At 53.7% G+C, this 19304-nt stretch overlaps 2 protein-coding genes across 3 annotated transcripts in view; both read right to left on the reverse strand.

The window, feature by feature from the left end:
• TCEA3 (transcription elongation factor A3) overlaps positions 1 to 6898 on the reverse strand; it is a 42346-nt gene extending 35448 nt beyond the window's left edge. Inside the window, exons 1-3 of one of the 2 annotated variants that reach the window (XM_070404336.1) lie at positions 6714 to 6898; positions 1068 to 1130; positions 229 to 334 (exon numbers count right to left, since the gene is read on the reverse strand). In XM_070404336.1, coding sequence (XP_070260437.1) covers positions 229 to 334; positions 1068 to 1130; positions 6714 to 6782 — 238 coding nt within the window. In that variant the 5' untranslated portion in view covers positions 6783 to 6898. The remainder of the gene's footprint in view (positions 1 to 228; positions 335 to 1067; positions 1131 to 6713) is intronic. The other variant, XM_070404337.1, reaches the window with a different exon arrangement.
• Positions 6899 to 10509: 3611 nt separating this feature from the next.
• The window catches only part of ASAP3 (ArfGAP with SH3 domain, ankyrin repeat and PH domain 3), a 48636-nt gene continuing 39841 nt past the window's right edge, over positions 10510 to 19304 (reverse strand). Inside the window, 14 exon segments of the mRNA XM_070404330.1 lie at positions 10510 to 11834; positions 12721 to 12768; positions 12770 to 12812; positions 13781 to 13991; positions 14830 to 15025; positions 15143 to 15250; positions 15341 to 15408; positions 16003 to 16118; positions 16319 to 16404; positions 17311 to 17488; positions 17713 to 17807; positions 18026 to 18159; positions 18246 to 18436; positions 18542 to 18590. Of these exon segments, the coding sequence (XP_070260431.1) occupies positions 11760 to 11834; positions 12721 to 12768; positions 12770 to 12812; positions 13781 to 13991; positions 14830 to 15025; positions 15143 to 15250; positions 15341 to 15408; positions 16003 to 16118; positions 16319 to 16404; positions 17311 to 17488; positions 17713 to 17807; positions 18026 to 18159; positions 18246 to 18436; positions 18542 to 18590 (1598 nt within the window). The 3' untranslated portion in view covers positions 10510 to 11759.

Consider the following 19304-nt stretch of genomic DNA (forward strand, 5'->3'; position numbering starts at 1 on the left):
AAAAAATCTCTCTATAGACATGTTCAAACACACAGGCAAATGAAATACACACATGTACATGAAAACTTACACATCTATAAATCTCGCACTTGAGTAGACAAACACGGGCCCTCCCCACTGGAGACCATCTGTCATGTATTAAGTCATTCAACAAACACACACTGAGTGCCTGCTATGAGCCAAGCATAGTCCTGTCACAGGGGCTGGGAGAAAACTGTCCCCTCTCACCCAGCAGCCGCTTCCATTTTTTGATGAGGACTTTGGCCAAAGACACCACCTCTTTGTCTGAGCAGTACTTCCGGACCCCATTAACGGCGACTCCAATCCTGGTTGTCTGAAAAGCAACAGGGTTAGGGACTGGTCTGGGAATGGGCACACAGGATTGGCTGCCCTACCTGAAAAGACCTGCCCCAGTTCAACCACCCCCTTCCCTCAGCCTGACCTGTGCCTGAGATAACCCTGACCCTATAACTGAGGCCCTGACCTGCCATCCTTGGTGAGGGCCAGTGCCCCAGGCTCAGACCCTGCACTGATGGATAGCTTTGGTGAAAAGCTGAGGTGGTGGTGGTGGTGGGGGGAGGGTCTGGCTGAGGAGGACCCCTCCCCATTCCCGGTCCCCAGGTGTGGTGGAGGCATATCTTTGAGCTCAAGTTTCACCTTAAGATATAGCCCTGGCTACTACAGCTTGGGTCTGTGCTGATTCTTTTTCAGGGCCAAGAGCATCGGGGAATGTTTGGGGGCTATATGGGCCACAGGGAGGATCAAAAAATGGGGGGTCTCTTCACTGGATCATTGGCCTCTTGTATGCCACAAGCCCAGGGCCTTGGGAATTGGGGTATTCAAGGAAAATACCTCAGTCTTTCTCCCAGACCCAGAGGGCCCCCTGTGCTTGGAAGGTCTCCTGTGCCTATCTAAATGCCCAGTCCCCACCCTCAGAGCACCTCAAGATCCCCCAGCCCTCTCCTCAGAAATTGCCCCCAGACCCCACCCTTAGAGGTCTTCCCCCCAGATGGATATCCACCCCCCCGCCCCAGCACTGTCCCCAAAGCTTTCCACCCCCACCCCACCTGGAGTAGCTGGATGGACATCTGACAGCTGTTCAGCTTCTTCAGAAGGTCGAGGGCCCCTTCCTGTGGGAGGCCACAAGGTGAGGGCTGAGGCTGTGGGTTCTGCCCCAGGCCCCTCTCTGACCATCTGGTCTTGCTTGATAGGAAAGAGGAGGGGAGGTGTTGGGGAGGTGACTGTTCCAGCTACAGGACACAGGCAGACAGGCAGTCGGAGGACAGGCAAGGGACAGAAAGAAGGAGAGAGAAGGAAAAGATTCTCCCCGGTTCAGCTCTCTACGTCACCCTTACCACCCAGGCTGGGTTCAAGCCCCTCTGAGCCAGGCTTCAGCCCTATCCACTTTCCCTGACCCTAAGCCATTGGTTCTCCTGTTCTTTCTACTGGGTATGGTCTCCCCTTCCCCATCTCTTCCTCTAAAATTAATCACTTTGCAGCTTATTATTATTGCTTTAGTATCCTCCTTTCCTCACTTTCCTACGTTGAGTTCTGCAGAGTGAGGTGTGTGTGTGTGTCTATCCATTATACCTCGATACAGCTTTATCGAGGTATAATGGATATACAATAAACTGGACATATCGCAGGCTACAACTTGATGAGTTTTGACACATGTATACACCCATGAAACAATCACCACAATCAAGATAAGAACACAGCCACCATTCCACAAAGTCTCCTAGTTCCCCTTTGTAATCCATCCCTCCTTGCACCCCCAACCCCACACCCAGGCCACCACTATTCTGTTTTCTGTCATGATAGATGGGCTTGTATTTTTTAAAAAAGGAATAGTTTTTAGCTCAGCTGGCCTGGCTCAGTGGTTGAGCATTGACCTATGAACCCGGAGGTCACGGTTTGATTCCCGGTCAGGGCACCCGCCTGGGTTGTGTGCTTGATCCTTTAGTGTGGATCGTGCAGGAGGCAGCCAATCAACGATTCTCTCTCATCATTGGTGTTTCTATCTCTCTCTCCCTCTTCCTTCCTCCCTGAAATCAATTTTTTAAAAAAGGGATAGTTTATTGATTTTTAGAGAGAGAGAGAGCACAACATCGATTGGCTGCCTCCCACACGCCCCCTACTGGGGATGGAGGCCACAACCAGGGGATGAGCCCTTGACCAGGAATCCAACCAGCAACTTCCTGGTGCACTAGATGACATCCAAGAACCTGTGCCACACCGGCAAGGGCTGGGCTTGCATTTGTAAGTGCTGTATATCAGGAGTACTGTAATAGACTCCTTTCGTCGGGCTTCTTTCACTCAGCGTAATTATCTTGAGATGGATCCATGTTGCTGTGCATATCAACCACTCCTTTTCACTGCTGGGTGGCTTCCATTGTGTGCATACACCACAATCTGCTTATGCATTCACCTGTTGATGACTTTTGGTAGTGTCCAGTTTGGGGCTACTACAAACAAGTCTGCTAGGAACATCCAGGTCCAAGTCTTTGTGTGGACATACACTTTTATTCCTCTTGGGTAAAGAGGACGTTTTAGACCTCAGGGTTCCGCACACAGCCATGACTCCCTGCGTGAATGAATCTAGCAGAAAGCAGAAGGTGGGAGGGGAGACTGGGAGGAGAAGAAAGGAGACTCAGATTTGGAAATCTGCTGGCGGCCAGGCCCTGGACCACCCCTGGCCCACTTCAGCTTTCTCCTTCCTCCCAGCCACTTCCTAGAAGCCAGCCTCGGCCTCCTGCCCTGAGCTTGGTTCCCTGGGGAGCACCAGCTGACTGGGTCCTGTATGCCTCTGCCAGGCTTCCTGGACCACGTGCCAAGGGTGGCCAGTCCTCAGCCTCCCTGAGAGCTTGGGTTCACAGTCTGTATTCAGAGGTGTGGCCTGTGGGTTTGTATGTGCATCTAAACGTGTGGGCATATAACTCTGTGTGCAACATTAATTAAAGGCTTACTATGTGTGGACACTGTTCTATGTGTTTTACGTGAATTATCTTGTTTAACTCTTACAATGACCCTATGAGGTAGGTACTATTACTATCTTCGTTTTTATAGATGATCTCACTTTCTTAGAAAAGGAATCCAAGAAACAGAGAGGTTAAATAATTTGTCCAAAGTTACAAGGAACAGAGCTGGGATTCAAACTCAGGCATCTGAGGCTCAAATCACTATACATCGGCGTAGGTATGGACATAGATCTGTCCAGACCTGTATCATCACGGAATATCAACATGGGCAAGTGCAGTGGTATGCTGGTCAATATTTAACCACCAGGTCTTAAGGGGGGAAAAAACATGATTTGTATTGTTTGCTGATTTCTGTGTAAACACTCCTCCCATGGCCAATCTCAAGTTACCAACATGCTGTCACTGAACTGAAGGAGCTATTGGTGAGTAACACCATTATAGAGTATTCCCACCATAGTGATGTAACAGAAGCAAATAACCTCTAGACCAGTGGTTCTCAACCTTCCTAATGCCGCGACCCTTTAATACAGTTCCTCATGTTGTGGTGACCCCCAACCATAAAATTATTTTCGTTGCTACTTCATAACTGTAATTTTGCTACTGTTATGGATCATAATGTAAATATCTGATATGCAGGATGTATTTTCATCGTTACAAATTGAACATAATTAAAGCATAGTGATTAATCACAAAAACAATATGTAATTATATATGTGTTTTCCGATGGTCTTAAGCGACCCCTGTGAAAGGGTCATTCGACCCCCAAAGGGGTAGCGACCCACAGGTTGAGAACCACTGCTCTAGACCATAGATGATGGTAAAATGAGTAAAATAATTAGAAAATGATGATTTTGGAGTATTTATTACCTTTGTTTTAAATATAATTTATTAAAAAATTATTTATTTGTAAGCTTACAATTTAATTTTTTTTAAAAATATATTTTTATTAATTTCAGAGAGGAAGGGAGAGGGAGAGAAAGAAACATTAATGATGAAAGAGAATCATTCATTGGCTGTCTCCTGCATGCCCTCTACTGGGGATAGAGCCCACAACCTGGGCATGTGCCTTGACCGGAATTGAACCCGGGACCCTTCAGTCCGCACACCGACGCTCTATCCACTGAGCAAAACCGGCTAGGGCACAATTTAATTTTTTAAATGATGGCTCTATTTAACAATAGGCTTGCAAAATTCCTGAAACCTCAACCACCGATGTTAAGCCGGTTCCATCTCACCACTGGACACTTGTCTCTGTATGTCGTATTGCATTGCCAGGTATGTCTCTCTGCACCCATGCGTGGGGCGTGTAATAGCTCCTGTCCAGGTGTGGCGCTGTGGGCATGCAGCTTGAAGTGCAACGTGTTTGTTTGTATTTGTGAAATGATGCCTGGGTTATAACGTCTGAATGTGTAAGCGTAGCTGTTGAGTTTGTAGTTTTGCATGTCTGAGTATTGCTTATTGTCTGCATGCACACGTGTGCCCGTGTAACTGTCTCTGTGTATCTTTCTGTAAATATAACGGTCAGTGTATCTATCACATCAGGGTCAGTAACCATGTCTCATATGCAATTATGTTCATAGTCGCTTGTTCAGTTATTGTTGTGTGGTCGTAGCTATATTGTTGTGTGTAATTGTGTAGCTGTGACTTGGCGCTTGTATGTTGAAGCTGTTTCAATGGGTGCACGCTGACACTGTCTGACAAAAGCCCTAACGTGCTAGGCCTTCAGTAATTGGCAGTGCCCCCTGGGCCTGAGTGGCAACGTGGAGGATCCGTCTTATTTCAGGAAGCGTGTCCTCCTCTCCCTAACCACCCCTGGCGGCCCATTTTCACTCCTGGAGCAGCCCCACCCTTCTTGATCACATGCCCAGAGCTCTGTGCCCACTCAGACGCTGGGAGAAGCCCAGGCACAGACGTGGCTGCAGACTGGCTCTGAGCTCCGGGGAACCTGTGGCCAGACGTGCATCTTTCCTGGGCAGAGCTCTGAATACTTCCACAGGAACACATTCCAAGGGACCATTTCTCTTCCCATTGCATAGAAGAGGAAAGCCAGGCCCAGAGAGGGGAGGTGGTGGGCCTGTGGCCATAGAAGAGCGAGGGGAAGCCAGGGCCAGTCCCCTCCTTCTCAGCCGGAGCTCTACTCACAACCAAGCTGCTTCTCTGCGGTCTCCTACGCTTCCCCACCCCGTCCCCCACCCTCCACCCTACCCCCGCAGAGGCCCACAGTCTCCTGGCCCAAGCCGGGGTCAACAAGGAGCCGGGCTGGGGTAACCAGTCTACTTTCTGTGGAGTTTAGCTCAGAAGACGGGGTTTGGGCTCTGCTGCCCCAGTTGGAAAAGTGCCCCCCCCCCCCCGCCCCCCACTTGTGGCTCAGTTTGTGTCTCTGTCTTTGGGAGATCCGGAATGGGGGTGGGCGGAGGCTGGGATGTCAGCGTGAGAGCTGCCCGCACTCGGTAGGTTTCTGTTTCCTGGGGCTGTGCAGAAGCTGGTCTCATTTTCTAACACCCAGCTGGCACCGTCCCAAGTCCTACGAAGGGTTTCAGACCTCTTCACCCGCGCGCTACAGCCAATCTCAGCTCTTCTCACAGACGAAGACACGGAGGCATTAACATCAACTCATTACCACTCATGTCTACTCTAGGGCTTCCTGACCCTCCACGTTCCAGCGACGCCTCTCTTTTCTCTGCTTTAAACCCTCTTTGACGGTCCACCCCTTCCCCCGAGTTCCTAGGGTCACAGAGGCCTCGGAAACGCAAGTCCTGCTCCAGCACACGGCTACGATAGTGGGGAGAGGAAGGCCCTGGGATAGGGGAGATGGGGGGCGAGGGGCGAGGGGCGGGAGCATGCCCGCAGGGCCACCCTCCCCCCTTTTCCTTCCCTGGGTGTGCCCAGATCCTCCCTGCACGAAGGCCAAGTTTGCTCTGGCCGGGCAACCCCGCGGCGCCAGCCTGAGGCAAAGATCACGGGAAGGATCAAACATTAACTGCACGTCGGCCGGCTGGCGCCCCGTGCGCCCGGGATCCGCAGGTAGGACCGGCCGCCCCGCCTGGCTCCCCTCAAGCTCCAGGCGCGCACAGCCCAGCCTCCAGGGGCGCCCTCCCCCACCCCGGGCCGAGGGCTGCGGCTGCCCCGCACCTGTTGGGCCCCGCGGGCGCAGGCCCCTCCTCGCGGCCAAGGGAAGGGAAAACTGCAAACAGAACCGCTCCGGCGCCCGAAACTGTGAGGTCGCGGGACCCGTGGCCCTTCACTCCTCCCCCCAGAACCGCTCCGGGTGCGGGGCAGACGCGGCTCCGCACCCTCACGAGCTCAAGTTTCCTGGACGCTTCTGGGGGCCACCAGGATGGGGCTCCACCCGCCCCGCCGTCGCCTCCACTGCCTTGGCCGTGCACACGTTGTCCGTCCCGGGCCTCGGAAGGTCCTTTTCCACGTCCCAGTCTCTTCCCTCGCCTTCCCGGACCTGCACAAGCTACCCCGGGGCCCTGGATCCCACGCGTCCAGAGGTCCATGCACAAGCCTCGTCTTCGGGGCCGAACTCTGCCCACCCCGGGCACCCCGGGCCATGCACACGCCCACTCGGAGGTGCCCCGCGGTCCCCACGGGGCGCTGAGCCCTGCCCCGCTGCGCCTCCCTCCGGCCCGAGTCCCGCGCGCCCCGCCAGCTCGCGTCCCCCGGACTCCCCGGTTCCCCCGGGCTGCGCCCCCGGGGTGGGACGCCGTGGCCCAAACTCTGCAGCCTCACCGTGTGCTTCCTGGCTACCATCTTCTCCAGCTTTTTGGCGATTCTCAGCAGCTCCTCTTCCCGGCCCATGTCGGCCCGCGACGCCCCACGGACCAGGGGCGCAGGGGCAGCAGCCGGGCCTCGGGGGCGGGAGGCGCGGAGGAGAAGGAGGAGGAGGAGGAGGAGGAGGGCGTGCAGCCCGCGCGGGACGCAAACACACGCGCACACACACGTCTGGCGGGGGCGGGGTCCCCCTCTCCGCCCGCCGGCCTGCGAGGCGGGGGCGGGGTGGCGTGCACTAAATATAGATTTCAAGGACTTGTCAGGGCAAAGATTGCCAGGGCGGCCAGTCCGGCCTCCCGAGCCGGACGAGGCTGCGAGAGAGGACTCTCCCCTCCGGCCCCTCCCGGCCTGGGGTGGGGGTGCTGATGGGAGGTTTGGGGAGGGGGGCTCTCTGGCGAGTCGGGAGGCCGTTGTCCGGGGACACAAAGGGCTGTCGCGGGGAGAAGGGCGCCCGTGTGCCCGGGAGCTCCGACCAGAGTTCAGGGCCCCGGGGTATCTGCACCGTTACTGTTCAGAGCGCGCGAACCCAGCTCCGTGCCTGTGCTCATGTGGAGGCGACCTGGTGCGCTCAGACCACATTTTAGGGCATGACCGTTAAAGCCAGCTCCGCCCGGTCCTGCGGTGCTCGCTCACATCCTGAGCGCACGCGAATCCAGGCCCCGTTTCCGACTATTTTGTAAGGGTGAGAGTTTGCCTTTCTAACAAGGTCCTGGAGGAATGTGTCTGGTGCTGCCGGTCCCAGGACTGCGCTGAGGAGGGAGGACCTGGGAGATTCTTAAGTGCACAAAACTGAGAAATACTGATCCAGGCGCACAGGTGCCCTTGATCAGGGTCAGGGCACTGCCTCCCCCAAGGGATGGAGTCTGGAAGGGTCATCTTGGTGCAGAGAAGGAAACAAACAGAATTGTGCCGCCACAGTGTGCACACATCTGTGTTTCTGAGGAATGGCTTTCCAAGGGTCCCTGGCAGACCCATGCCTCTTCCTAAACAAGTGAGTTTAATGGACAGAAAGTTATCTTGGGGGGTGGGGGGGGGCGGCTGGAGAGGGTCGTGCTTAGGGACCTGGAGGGGAGGCATGAAAAGTGGTCCACTGTGTGTACAGGGTGGGGAGTTGTGGTTTGGAATGTTCAGTGAAATCCCCACACTCTCCTGATAGAACCTTAGAAAACCCCACCCCAGCCCCAGCACAGTGTGGTGTGGACTCCTATGGCTTCTAACTGTTGCTGTGTGTCCTGGGATAGAGGTAGGAAGGGGTGAGGTTTTTCATTCATTCATCAAATGTATGGAGCATTCAAGCAATGACCAAGACAGACCCAGTCCCAGCAGGCTTGAAATTGGGTCTGTGGGCAAGAGACACCTTCAAAAAATAAGGACAGAGCCAATTCTGTATTACCACAACTGGGGTGAGGGGCAGCAAGCAGGGGAGGATACCTTAAGGACACATTGGAGGGGTGGGGGGGTGTCATCTCCTCTGAAGAAACAAAATTTAAATTGGGGGCAGAAGTGCAGAGTGGGAGTTGGAGGCAGGACGAAGAGGGTGTTCACATAAGAGAAGAAAGATTCATTCAGTTTATCGAGCACCTACTATGTGCCAGGCGGTTCTAGCCCTGGGCATCCAAAGGGGAACGAAGCAATCCTCCTGGAGTTTCAAATGTGCAAAGCTTAGGGATGGGAGGGTACCTGGCATGTCAGGGTTGCAGGAACTGAAAAATTGGTGTGGCTACAACACGGAGGTGAGAGGAGTGTAGAGGGACATGAGACAGAAAATCAGAGATGGTTGGAGCCTGACCACATAAAGCATTGTAGGCTGCTTCTAGAAGGTTAGACTAATGGTTTGGGATTTGGGGAGGTCTCTTGGCCAACCCCCAAGCAAGCTCCTCTAGGTTGAAGGGACAGCTGTCTGCAGTTCCTAAGGATTGCCTTTAAAAAGAGAAAGAACAAATGTGCTTTCGGGCCTCAGCTTGGAGAAGACTTAGGTGAAACCTGCCCTAATCAGAGATCATCTGACACCAGTTGCCTCCACCACACACGGGTGGGGAAGTGATGCCACACCTTCCCTGGCCCCCAAGATTGGCCTCCTGGGTGTGTCTCCAAAAAAGGTCAGTGATGACCTGGCCAAAGCAACTGGTGTTTGGAAAGGTCTTAGGATTAGAGTGAAACTGACCATTCAGAACAGAGAGGCCCGTATTGAGGTAGTACCTTCTGCCTCTGACTTGATCATCAAAGCCCTCAAAGAACCTCCAGGAGACAGAAAGAAGCAAAAACAAAACAAAACAAAAAACATGAAGCACAGTGGAAATATCACTTTTGATGGGATCGTCAACATTGCCCAACAGATGTGTCCCCAATCTTTAGCTAGAGAACTCTCTGGAACCATTAAAGAGGCCTGAGGCCAGCCTCGTATGTGGGCTGCAATGCTGCCATCCTCATGACATCACAGATGCCGTCAACAGTAGTGCAGTAGAATGCCCAGCTAATTAAGAACTACAAAGGAAATATTTTAATTAAAGATCATTTGATAACAAAACAAAAAGAACAAACAAGTTTCATTTTTCTCAAATTTCCACCAGTTCTCACTCTGAGTTGTATGACAACAACAACAACAAAAAGTAAGCCCTGACCGGTTTGGCTCAGTGGATAGAGCGTCGGCCTGCAGACCGAGGAGTCCCAGGTTCGATTCCGGTCAAGGGCCTGTACCTTGGTTGCAGGCACATCCCCAGGAGGGGGTGTGCAGGAGGCAACTGATCAATGTTTCTCTCTCATTGATGTTTCTGACTCTCTATCCCTCTCCCTTCCTCTCTGTAAAAAAATCAATAAAATATATTTTTAAAAAAGTCAAGACTCTTACATTATCAGGACTCAGAAGACCCTTAGAAAATGAGTCCAACCCCTTCATTGTACTGATGGGAAGACTGAGGCCCAGGGAGGCCCAGGTTCAACTGTTTCAAACACTGTTGGTACCCATCATATTCCCTCTGCCTACCTGTCCTCCCTGGAGGTTGCCTGCTGGCAATTCCTGGACAAACTCTGACATCTTCCCACTTCTCTCTGACTGAGGGCTTGGGGCAGACTGGAAGAGCCTGGGAATGAACACCTCCAGTAAGGACCTGCCCAACCAATAAGAGACCAGAGTTTGTGGTAAAAACACTGATTTCTTCACTCAGTGGGACAACTTGAAGGCATGTTCTAATCTATATGGTCTCTCAAAGGTTCTCCAATAAGGTAACCTAGATACAGTGATAGCACTTCAGTAACACACCCTTTTTGCTTCTTGACCTTTCTGTTTCACTTCCTGGGATCGCCTCACAAGTAAACTACTTGCCCCCAAATACCTGTCTCAGGGGAAACCAAATGGAGACAAGAACGGGGCAGAGCTAAACTGCAGGTGTCCTCACTCCTGGTCCAGTGGTCTTTCCTCCCCACCAGGGTTTCTCAACCGTGGCACGGTTAACACTTGGGACTGGGTAAGTCATTGCTGTGAGGGGATGACCTGTGTATTGTAGCATGTTTAGCAGCATCCCTGACCCCTAGCCACTAGGTGCCAGTAGCACCATCCCACTGGGAGCAATACAAAATCTCTGCATCCCCAAATGGCTCTTGGGGCAAAATTGCCCTTGGTTGCAAACCACTGCTCTGCACCAGGCTGTCTCCCTTATGGGGCCCAGAGAAAGAATTTCAAGTCCTAAGATTCCTTCTCCTTCCCTATTGATCTTCAGATCACAAAAACAAAACCACCAGGGGTTTACTAAAAAAATTTTTTTTTTTTATTACAGATAAGTGAAAGAACAATTCAGAGATGAAGTCAGAGATGAACAAAACCAGGCACTGGGGGCTCAGCAGATGACTTTGTTCCTGTGGGTCACAGAGCAGCCAGGTCTCCAGGGCACACAGCCCAGCCTCCAGGCCAGGCTGCTGTGTTGGCCACTGGCACCCTCTGGCCTCCCGTTTGGCCTGGCTCATCAGCGACTCTAAAGCTGAGGTGTTAGAGACTGGTGATGGCTTAGGTGTTTGCTCATATGGGCCTGAAAGTCAGGATGGAATTTCTGGCACTGGGGAGCAGAACTGTCAAGTCTCTGCCCTCCCATTTCATTTCTCTCTCTCTCTCCTTTCTCCTTTTGTGACCCTTTCCTTCCCTGAGACGGGAAGGCTCCTGAGTTGACCAAGAGAAAGAGGAGAAAAGTGAGGACTCACCATCTGGGACCATCCCTTTCTTTCCTGCTAAGTGAAGGAGAGGGGGCAGTCTGCTTCTTGACTGGGGATGTAGTAGAGGTCCCCCAGAAGGCTGTGCTGTCCCTCAAAGGGAGTGATAATCAGGCTACTTAACTGAAAGTACGGCATGGACATTGACCAACCAGAATGGATGGGCTGTAGGCAACTGCAAAGTCACACAGCTGATGGTCAGTCTGCCCCTCGTGCCAGAACTTCTGCCCTGGCCCATTCCCAAGCTCAACCCTTGGGACCAGCTTCCCAGCAAGGGACCACATCTGCAGGACCCTTGCCTTAGTCACGTGGCGTCTGTAGTACCTGATACAGGTCTGGACATAGAGCCAGAACTCAGTGAAGAAATACTAATGAATGGATGAGGAGATGGTCCCTAGTCTGGCAGAATCCCTGGTCTGGAGAATGATGAAGGCAGTCTGGCCCTACTCTTGTGGAGCCTCAGGCTGACGGAAGAAACAGTCCTGGTCTGATGAGGGACTGAGGATTCTGCAGCTGAAGCAGCTGGGAGCGCTCAGATCCAGCCACAGGGCTCCCTCAACCTGGGGAGCAATGAGATAGAGGGGAAAGAACCACCACCAGCCCTAACATGGAAGGGCCCAGCATCCTTGGCAGGGGCATGGGCCCATGGAGGGATGAAGGCCAGCCACAGGGTCACAGGGACAGAGACAGCACGACCCAAGGAAGTGAACACCTCAGCTCCTTAGTCTTGTGGCCTCAAGTCCTAGGTCTGAACGTTGGGGTCCAGCATGAGGGTGGTTCAGGCATGCAAGGGCCAGCAAGGAGCTAGTCTTGCAAAAGCAGCACAGAACTTGCTGGGAGAACCCCAGTTCTTGAGCCTTCTCCTTCAGTGAAGCCAACCTGGGGAGAGAAGGATGAAAATTGACATTTTTCAAGCACTTATTATATGCCAGCTGTTTATCTCACTCAGTTTCACAAACATCTTATGGGGATGACATTATATCATAATATGGGGGTAGATGAAAGTATCCCCATTTTACAGACAATGAAACTGAGGCTTGAAGAAGTGAAGCCACTTGCCCAAGTCTCCTCACTCTAAAGCTGGGGCTCTTATTATCAGATGTGCTTCACAACAGGCGTCAGCACCAGGCTGAGTGATGGATACCTGGTTGTGGACACAGATTGGTATCTGGCACCCGACTTTGGTGGACTGAGGACGACAATTCCCCAGAGAGACCCAGCTCCTGCCCCTGCCTTCCTCCACCCCCCAGCAGAAACCAACACCATCCCCGAGGACTTCCCAGGGGAACAAGGAAGAGAGGAGGCTTCCTTCCCAACGCTACTGGCCCTGTCCTAGGCCACTCCCAGGTTCCGCAACGAAATATATGCACATCCCCTATGCCTGGGAGCCGCCAGTCTCGGCAGATTCCAGGAGACTCCTGCACAAGGGGAGAGTCAGGCAACCCGAGGACTGGTGCACAGACACCCTAATCCTGCAACTGCAGGGAAGCAACCAGCCTGGCTGACAGCTGTGCTCATCCTCTCCTGGAGCAGCCGGAGCTTGGGCCTCGTCACCTCTGCCATCCCTCAAGGCCTGGGTGCTCCCCAGCTTCACCCCTCCTGGGCTGGAGTGGGGAAGGCGGAGCACCAGGACAGGGAATGGCCAAACTGTGTACCCCGATCCTGGGGAGAGGTGTCTCACCCCAATACACCCACTCTTGACCAACTCTGTTCCCCAGGTACTCTGCCATCTCCCCTCCAACCACAGTCCTGAGCTCCTACCTACCAGCATGTTCCTTCTGGGTGGAGGCTGCGTGGCTGAGGGACAGTCTTCCAGGTTCTGGCGCCCCCCGCCGATAGGAACGAGTGCTCTCGGAGCTGGAAAGCAGGGAGAGGCCAATGTCACCCCCTTTCCTAGAGAGCCCCCCAGAGCAGAGAGAAAGGGCCCAGGTGAGGAGCGAGGCTGGGGCTTAGAGTCCACGAGGCCCCTGGCCTCCAGAGAGCTCTGGCGATTTCCCTGTCTACTCCCCACACTCCGAACTGGGAGAGTTTGTAAGGAAGAGAGAACTGGATCCTGGGTTGAAGGCAGGGACAGAGCGAATGCCCCACCGACAGCCTCTAGAGCAGTGGTTCTCAACCTTCTGGCCCTTCAAATACAGTTCCTCATGTTGTGACCCAACCATAAAATTATTTTCGTTGCTACTTCATAACGGTAATGTTGCTACTGTTATGAATCGTAATGTAAATATCTGATATGCAGGATGGTCTTAGGCGACCCCTGTGAAAAGGTCGTTTGACTGCCAAAGGGGTCGCGACCCACAGGTTGAGAACCGCTGCTCTAGAACAAGCCACACAGGTTCCCACTTTCTCCACTCCAGCTTCAGCAGTCTGCGTCCCAGATTCTTTTTTTTTTTTAAATATATTTTTATTGATTTCAGAGAAGAAGGAAGAGGGAGAATAGAAACATCAATGATAGAGAGAATCATTGATTGGCTGCCTCCTGCACGCCCCCCACTGGGGGTCAAGCCGGCAGCCCGGGGCATGTGCTCTTGACCGGAATCGAACCTGGGACCCTCCAGTCCACAGGCCTATGCTCTATCCACCGAGACAAACCGGCTAGGGCTGCGTCCCAGATTCTTAATCAACATCCCAGGAGCAGGTGTGTAAAGGGGCGAGAGGTCCAATCACCCTCCATTTAAGCTCTAGCATTTCTGTGTTAGTCATGGGCCTCAGAGCTGGAAGGTATCCCAGTTTTCAGGCAGACACAGTGCAGAGGTGGGGAAATAAGTGGATGCTCAGAGAGGTCAGGACACTTTCCTGGGTTGCACAGCTGGGCTCTCACCAACCTGAATCTGACAGGGGCTGTGGTTCCAGATGTCAGGCTGGGTCGGGAGGTGCCTGGGGGCTCACAGAGACCCTCTTCAGAGCTGGGTGGGGTTTGGTTGGTACCCCCAAGTTCCACAGGACTTGTAAGGCTAGAGGAGGAGGACGTTGGACTGTTCTGGCTCTCGGGGGCCCCAGGAGGCTCTGAGCTCAGGCTGGGGACTTCGGGATGATCTGGAATCAGAAGTGATAAAGCCTGTATTTATCTCTTATTCTGCTCAATTTCAAAGTAGTCTTTGGCCTCTAGGATCTCCCATTCCTCACCCCCCATCTATCTCTACAGCACTGTCCTTCAACTCTCCCCCATCCTACGGCAGTCTTCTTCATCCACAACATTCATTCACAACAGCCAGGGCTGGTTTTGCTTCTGCTTATACCTTCTCCTCAGTCTGGGCTCTCCTGCTCATCCCTCAGGCTCAGCTCAGAGGCCATCCCCACCAGGAAGCCTTCCTAAGCCACCCTCCAGTCCCAACAGGACGTGCTCTCTCCCTCCCTGAACTCACAGAACAAGCCTGTCCATTCATTCAACAAATAGTTCTTGAGAACAGCCAGGCACCATGCCAGGTGCTGGAGAAATAGTCGGCAAAACACTCAAAGTCCCTGTCCTTCCGGGATCTACATTCCATAGCACATTGTGCCTTACATTATAAGGGACTGCATTCGTTTTTATCTCCCCCACTGGACTGTGTCTCAGTAGCCCCAAAGGCCTCAGGACATAGTAGAGGCTCAATAAATGCGTCTTTCTGTTTTCATTTAAGTGAAACATTGACAGATTTGGAATAAAACAGACCTGGGTTTGAATACCACACAAGGGACTTAGCTGTGGGGTCTTGGGTAGGTTACTGAACATCTCTGTTCCTGTACTTATAAGGGGGAGATGATAGCCCCCAAACTATCAGATGATAGTGAGGATGATATGGACTAACATATGTATTCTAAGCTCAGTGCCCTTGCACACAGTAGGCCCTCAATGAATGGCACAATGAGCATTTTTCTGGGCAGCCAACCATACCTCCACTGGTATGTCCTGCACGGCCTTGGACCGTGGTCCGAGAAGGGTTTTTGACCGGTAAGGGTGGGGGGCAATCCTCACTCTGGCTCTGAGGGGCAGCTGATCCCAGGTTGGTGATGGTCTCATAGGTCTTGTTGCTGATGTCCATCCTCCCACTGGCCCAGTGGACCTGGGCCGGGGGCTTCAGAGGACAGTGCTGCTGGGACAGAAGTGTTGGAGGGAGGACAGCCTGGTTTCTCCAGTTCACCCTGCCCCTCCCCACACGAGGTCCAATCTGGTTCTAACGGTCTGAGAGGCAGGGGCTGGGACCCACCTTCTCTTCCTCATCCTCCTCGCTGTCAGAGCCGGGCTCTGTGGAGACTCCCCAGGAGTAGTGCACGTGCAGAGGGAAGGCCAGGGTCCCAGCCTTGGCCTGTTCCAGCTGCCAAAACAAAGCCTTGGCAGTTCAGAGGGTCCGGGCTCAGAGGAGAGAGAGAAAGGGTCAGGGTACCCCTCCTTCCCTAGACCTTACCAGCTCCTCACACTCCTTGTGTTGCTTCTTCCTGGCTATGTCCAGAGCTGTTTCTCCTTCCTCATTCACTGTGAGGGGTCAAGTCAGGAGTCTTAGTCAGGGTCAAAGTCACCTGATAGCTTAGAGGTTAAGATGGGCCACTGTAATCAAATTGTCTGGGTTTGAATCCTGGCTCTGCTACCTCCTGGCTGAGTGACCTTGGGCCTTAATTTTCTCATCTATAAAATGAGTATGATATTTGCAACTACCTGACCAGGTGTTGTGAAAATTAAATGAGTTAATATGTGTAGAGCACTTGGCACATTGCCAGGCACATGTTAAGCAGTAAATGGTGGCTATTATAATCACTATAATTCAGGTGCGACTCATTATTTGTTTGGTTAGGTACTTTCAGAAACAATATTTTATTTTACCTTCTTAGCAGACCTACTAGGTCAGTGGTATTATTTCCATTTTACAGATGAGGAAACTGAGGCTCAAGAACTGAATGGACAAACCCCATAGTCACACAGATGGTCAGAGGCAAGCCAGGATTAGGACCCAAGTTGGACCGTGTAGTCCATGCTCGTAGCCAGTGCTCCCTGTCTGGGAAAAAGGCAGGGGGTCCCACATAAGGGGGAGTCACGGGTGGGAGTCTTATGGAGGAGGTGTTCGAGCCCCACCTGGGCCAACCGAAGCTCTCCCTTTCAGCAGCAGCTTGAGGCAGTCAGGTTGGTTGTAGAGAGCAGCGTAGTGCAGGGCACTGTTCCCATCAGCAGCCTTGGCATCCAGGTGACCACTGGGGAGGTATGGTCAGGGAGGGAGGAAGGGGAATAGATAGATGAGGGGTCGGGAATAGACAGGTGAGGGGTCAGGAATAGACAGGTGAGGGGTCAATGTCAGGGGGAAAAAGAGGAAGAGGAGAGGAGGGAGGGGAGGGAGGAGAGCAAGGCCAGGGGCAGTGTGAGGACATGGACAGACAGGCAAGGAGGTTCTCACCCATTTTGAATGATGAAATCCACCAGGGGCAGGGAGGCCTGGTTGGCGACTCTGACAGCCAAGTGCAGGGCGAGCTCTCCAGGTGCCTGAATACACATCCACTCCTCTGAGTTTCTCCGGTTCACCTGCCCCCACCCCAATATCACCCCCTTGAATTCCTGCTGTCCCCTGACACCTCCAGATATGAGGCTGCCAGAACCCCTGAGAGATGAGACTGAATGGACATGTTTGAGAGGAGGGTGACATCTCTTCCTTCAGTGGCTCTGGCTCCTCTTGCCACCAATAGAAGATGTTTCCCTAACTTGGTTCTTGGCCCTGGGCTCCTCTCTTTGTTCCTCTCACTGCCACCAGGACTTCAGCGAGCCTCGTGTTTCCAGCTGTCACTCAGGGGCTGTTCCAGGTGCTTACCTCCCCGTCATATGGCACTTTCCTGCCCGCTGGACAGCCTACAGAGGTATTAGGCAGCTCAAAGATATGCCACCCAATTTTTGATGTTGAGCAACTCCTGTTGATTTAATCTTTCAAATGTCTCTGCTATTCTCCTCCCGACTCCCCAGTTCATATGATGTTTGTTATTGGAAATGCCATACAGTGGCCTTCCCTGCTCTAATATGACCCACCTTTATCCTTTTCTAAAGGTACTCAAGAAAAATAGAGATACTAACAATTCACTGCACACATGCTAGTATTATGCAGTAGGCCCTTTACTCATACGACAATTCTCATTTCAACGTGGGTGCTATCATTTTCTCATCTCTTTCTCAGAGAAGTTAAGCAACCAGCTCTGGACCACACAGCTAGGGAAAGACAGGGCCCGGATTCTAGCTCGGGTCTACTTGACTGAACACGTGCTCTTTCCTTTTTACCCCTCTGATGGGTGAGGTTTGAGCAGATGTCAGAGGTGGGCAGAGGGGCGTGACAGCTGGTCCTGGAGGCCTGGGGCATATGTACGTGCGGGTGGGTTATAAGTGGTCCCCGGAGGGGGTTCTCACCTGCCCCTCAGGCCCTGGCAGCAGCTGCCCGAAGTCCTGCCCATTAGCGAAGGCCTCCAGCACAGACAGGAGGTCCTGGTTGCAAATGGCCATCCAGAGCCTCTGAGGCTCGGGTGTGGACCGCCGGGCAAACCTGTGTTCCACATACTTGGCCACGATATAGTCCCTGCGGGCACTCCTGCCAAGGACAACCACATGCAGGACCTCAGTTAGCCCTGCCCACCCAGCTGACCCCTGGAGCCCTCCCACAGGAGACACAGATCTCCGAGAACCTGTCCTGGACTCTCCCAGACCTGAGGCTCCCCTCTCCCCAGACTTCCCGTCCAAGATCTTTCTGACACCTTGGGAGCTGGGGAAGCGGAATCCCCAGCCAGGACGCCCTCCATTTGAGAGTCCCCTTACATGTCACTGTCAGCTGAGGGTTTAGGGCCGCCATGTGAGGGCAGCTGGGCCTCCATGACTTCATTGAAGCGCGTGTTTCCGATGTTCAAAGCCAGCTGGAGCCACAGGAAAGTAAGACGGGGTGGTTAGGATAGCGCCCCCTGGAGGACTGAGCCCTCAGAGGTCCAGCCCTGACTGTCACCTTCCCTTCCCCCCCTCCAGGCACCCCCCAACCCCCCCCCCCCCCCGCCCGCCGCCGCCCCCCCAAGCTCTGGCTGAGCCACTGTGCCCAAGCCCGCCTCTTGATCAAACCTCGCCTGGAATCCACTCTCACCAACAACTCCGAGGGGCACAGCAGGTCCAAGGTGAGGGACTGGATGCGCGAGAAGCGCACGCCCAGCTCGCGGTGGACGCCGGAACACTGGATGCAGGTGAGCACGCCCAGGTTGGTACTGAGCCACGTGGGGTCTGAGAAGGAGAGCAGCTCGTTCCTGGAGGTGCGACCCCTCCCCTCCACTCCCACCTCCCTCCTGGGGGTGGCCCCACCGCCGGACCTGCAGCCCCGCAGTCGCAGCACTGGCCGTTTCCGGGCCTGCTCTTCACCTCGCCGATGAGGAGCTTGGTGAGGTCCTGGAGCTCCCCGTCCAGCCCGGCGGCCCCCCAGGGCCCCAGGATGCCACTGGGCTCCCCCTGGAAGGCACTGCTCAAAGCTTCATCCTTGCTGTTCTGCAGCACTGACACCCACCTGCGGAGAGTGCATGGGGGCGTGGGGATGACACCCCTGGCCTGGGGTCCTGCCCACCAGGCTCCCCTGCTCCCACTCCCAGGCTGGTCGTGGGGGAGCACTCACGCCTCACACTCATGTTCGTCCTCCGCCTGGAAGTGGTACGTCCTGTTGTCTGTTGGGAGAGGAGGAGATGTCTGGCCTTCCCTGGGCCCAGGGAGCCCTCACCCGAACCACTGGATCCAGACTGAGCTGTTGTCCCTGAGGCCAGGCTCTGCCAAGCTAGGAGTGGGCGGGTAATGGCAGTGGCCAGCAGAGGGGGCAGTTTCTCAGAAATCACCTCCAAAGTAGGATCCCAGCAAAGCTCTCAGTGTGCAGCTGGGGTTCCAGGTCAGGGGAGGTATTCGAGGGCACAGGACCCCACGCAGCTCAGAGGCAGTCTCCTCTGAACCCACTGCCACCACTCCACCTGCCCCTCGGCCCCCTACCTGGTCTCCCTGCTCTCCATCTCTTCTGCTCCCGACAGCCGGTACCAACTGCCAGACTGTTGTTTCCTAAGGTTCTGCTCTAACCACACCACTCCCCTGACCCAAGACCACCCTTGGCTCCCTACTGCCAGGAAACAAGATCCAAACCTTTAAGAGGCATTTCTAGGCCTCATCTCCTATGATGCCTATGTGAACCCCACACTCTGGCTAAACTGGCCAGACCCACGCTCCTGTTTTTATGCTTTTCCTCATGCCAATCCTGTCCCCTGAAATGTCCTCCCCAAACTCTACCTCCTGTGTCCTTCAAGGCTAAGGTCAAGTGCTGCCTCCTCCAAGCAGCCATCCTGATTGCCCAGAGCAGGGCAGGCCTTCCTCTCTTTAATCTTTGACAGTGCTATATC

Source organism: Myotis yumanensis, unplaced genomic scaffold (genome assembly GCF_028538775.1).
Source record: "Myotis yumanensis isolate MYYU_CA2020_CCGP unplaced genomic scaffold, mMyoYum1.0.hap1 SCAF_2, whole genome shotgun sequence".
Lineage (NCBI taxonomy): Eukaryota > Metazoa > Chordata > Mammalia > Chiroptera > Vespertilionidae > Myotis > Myotis yumanensis.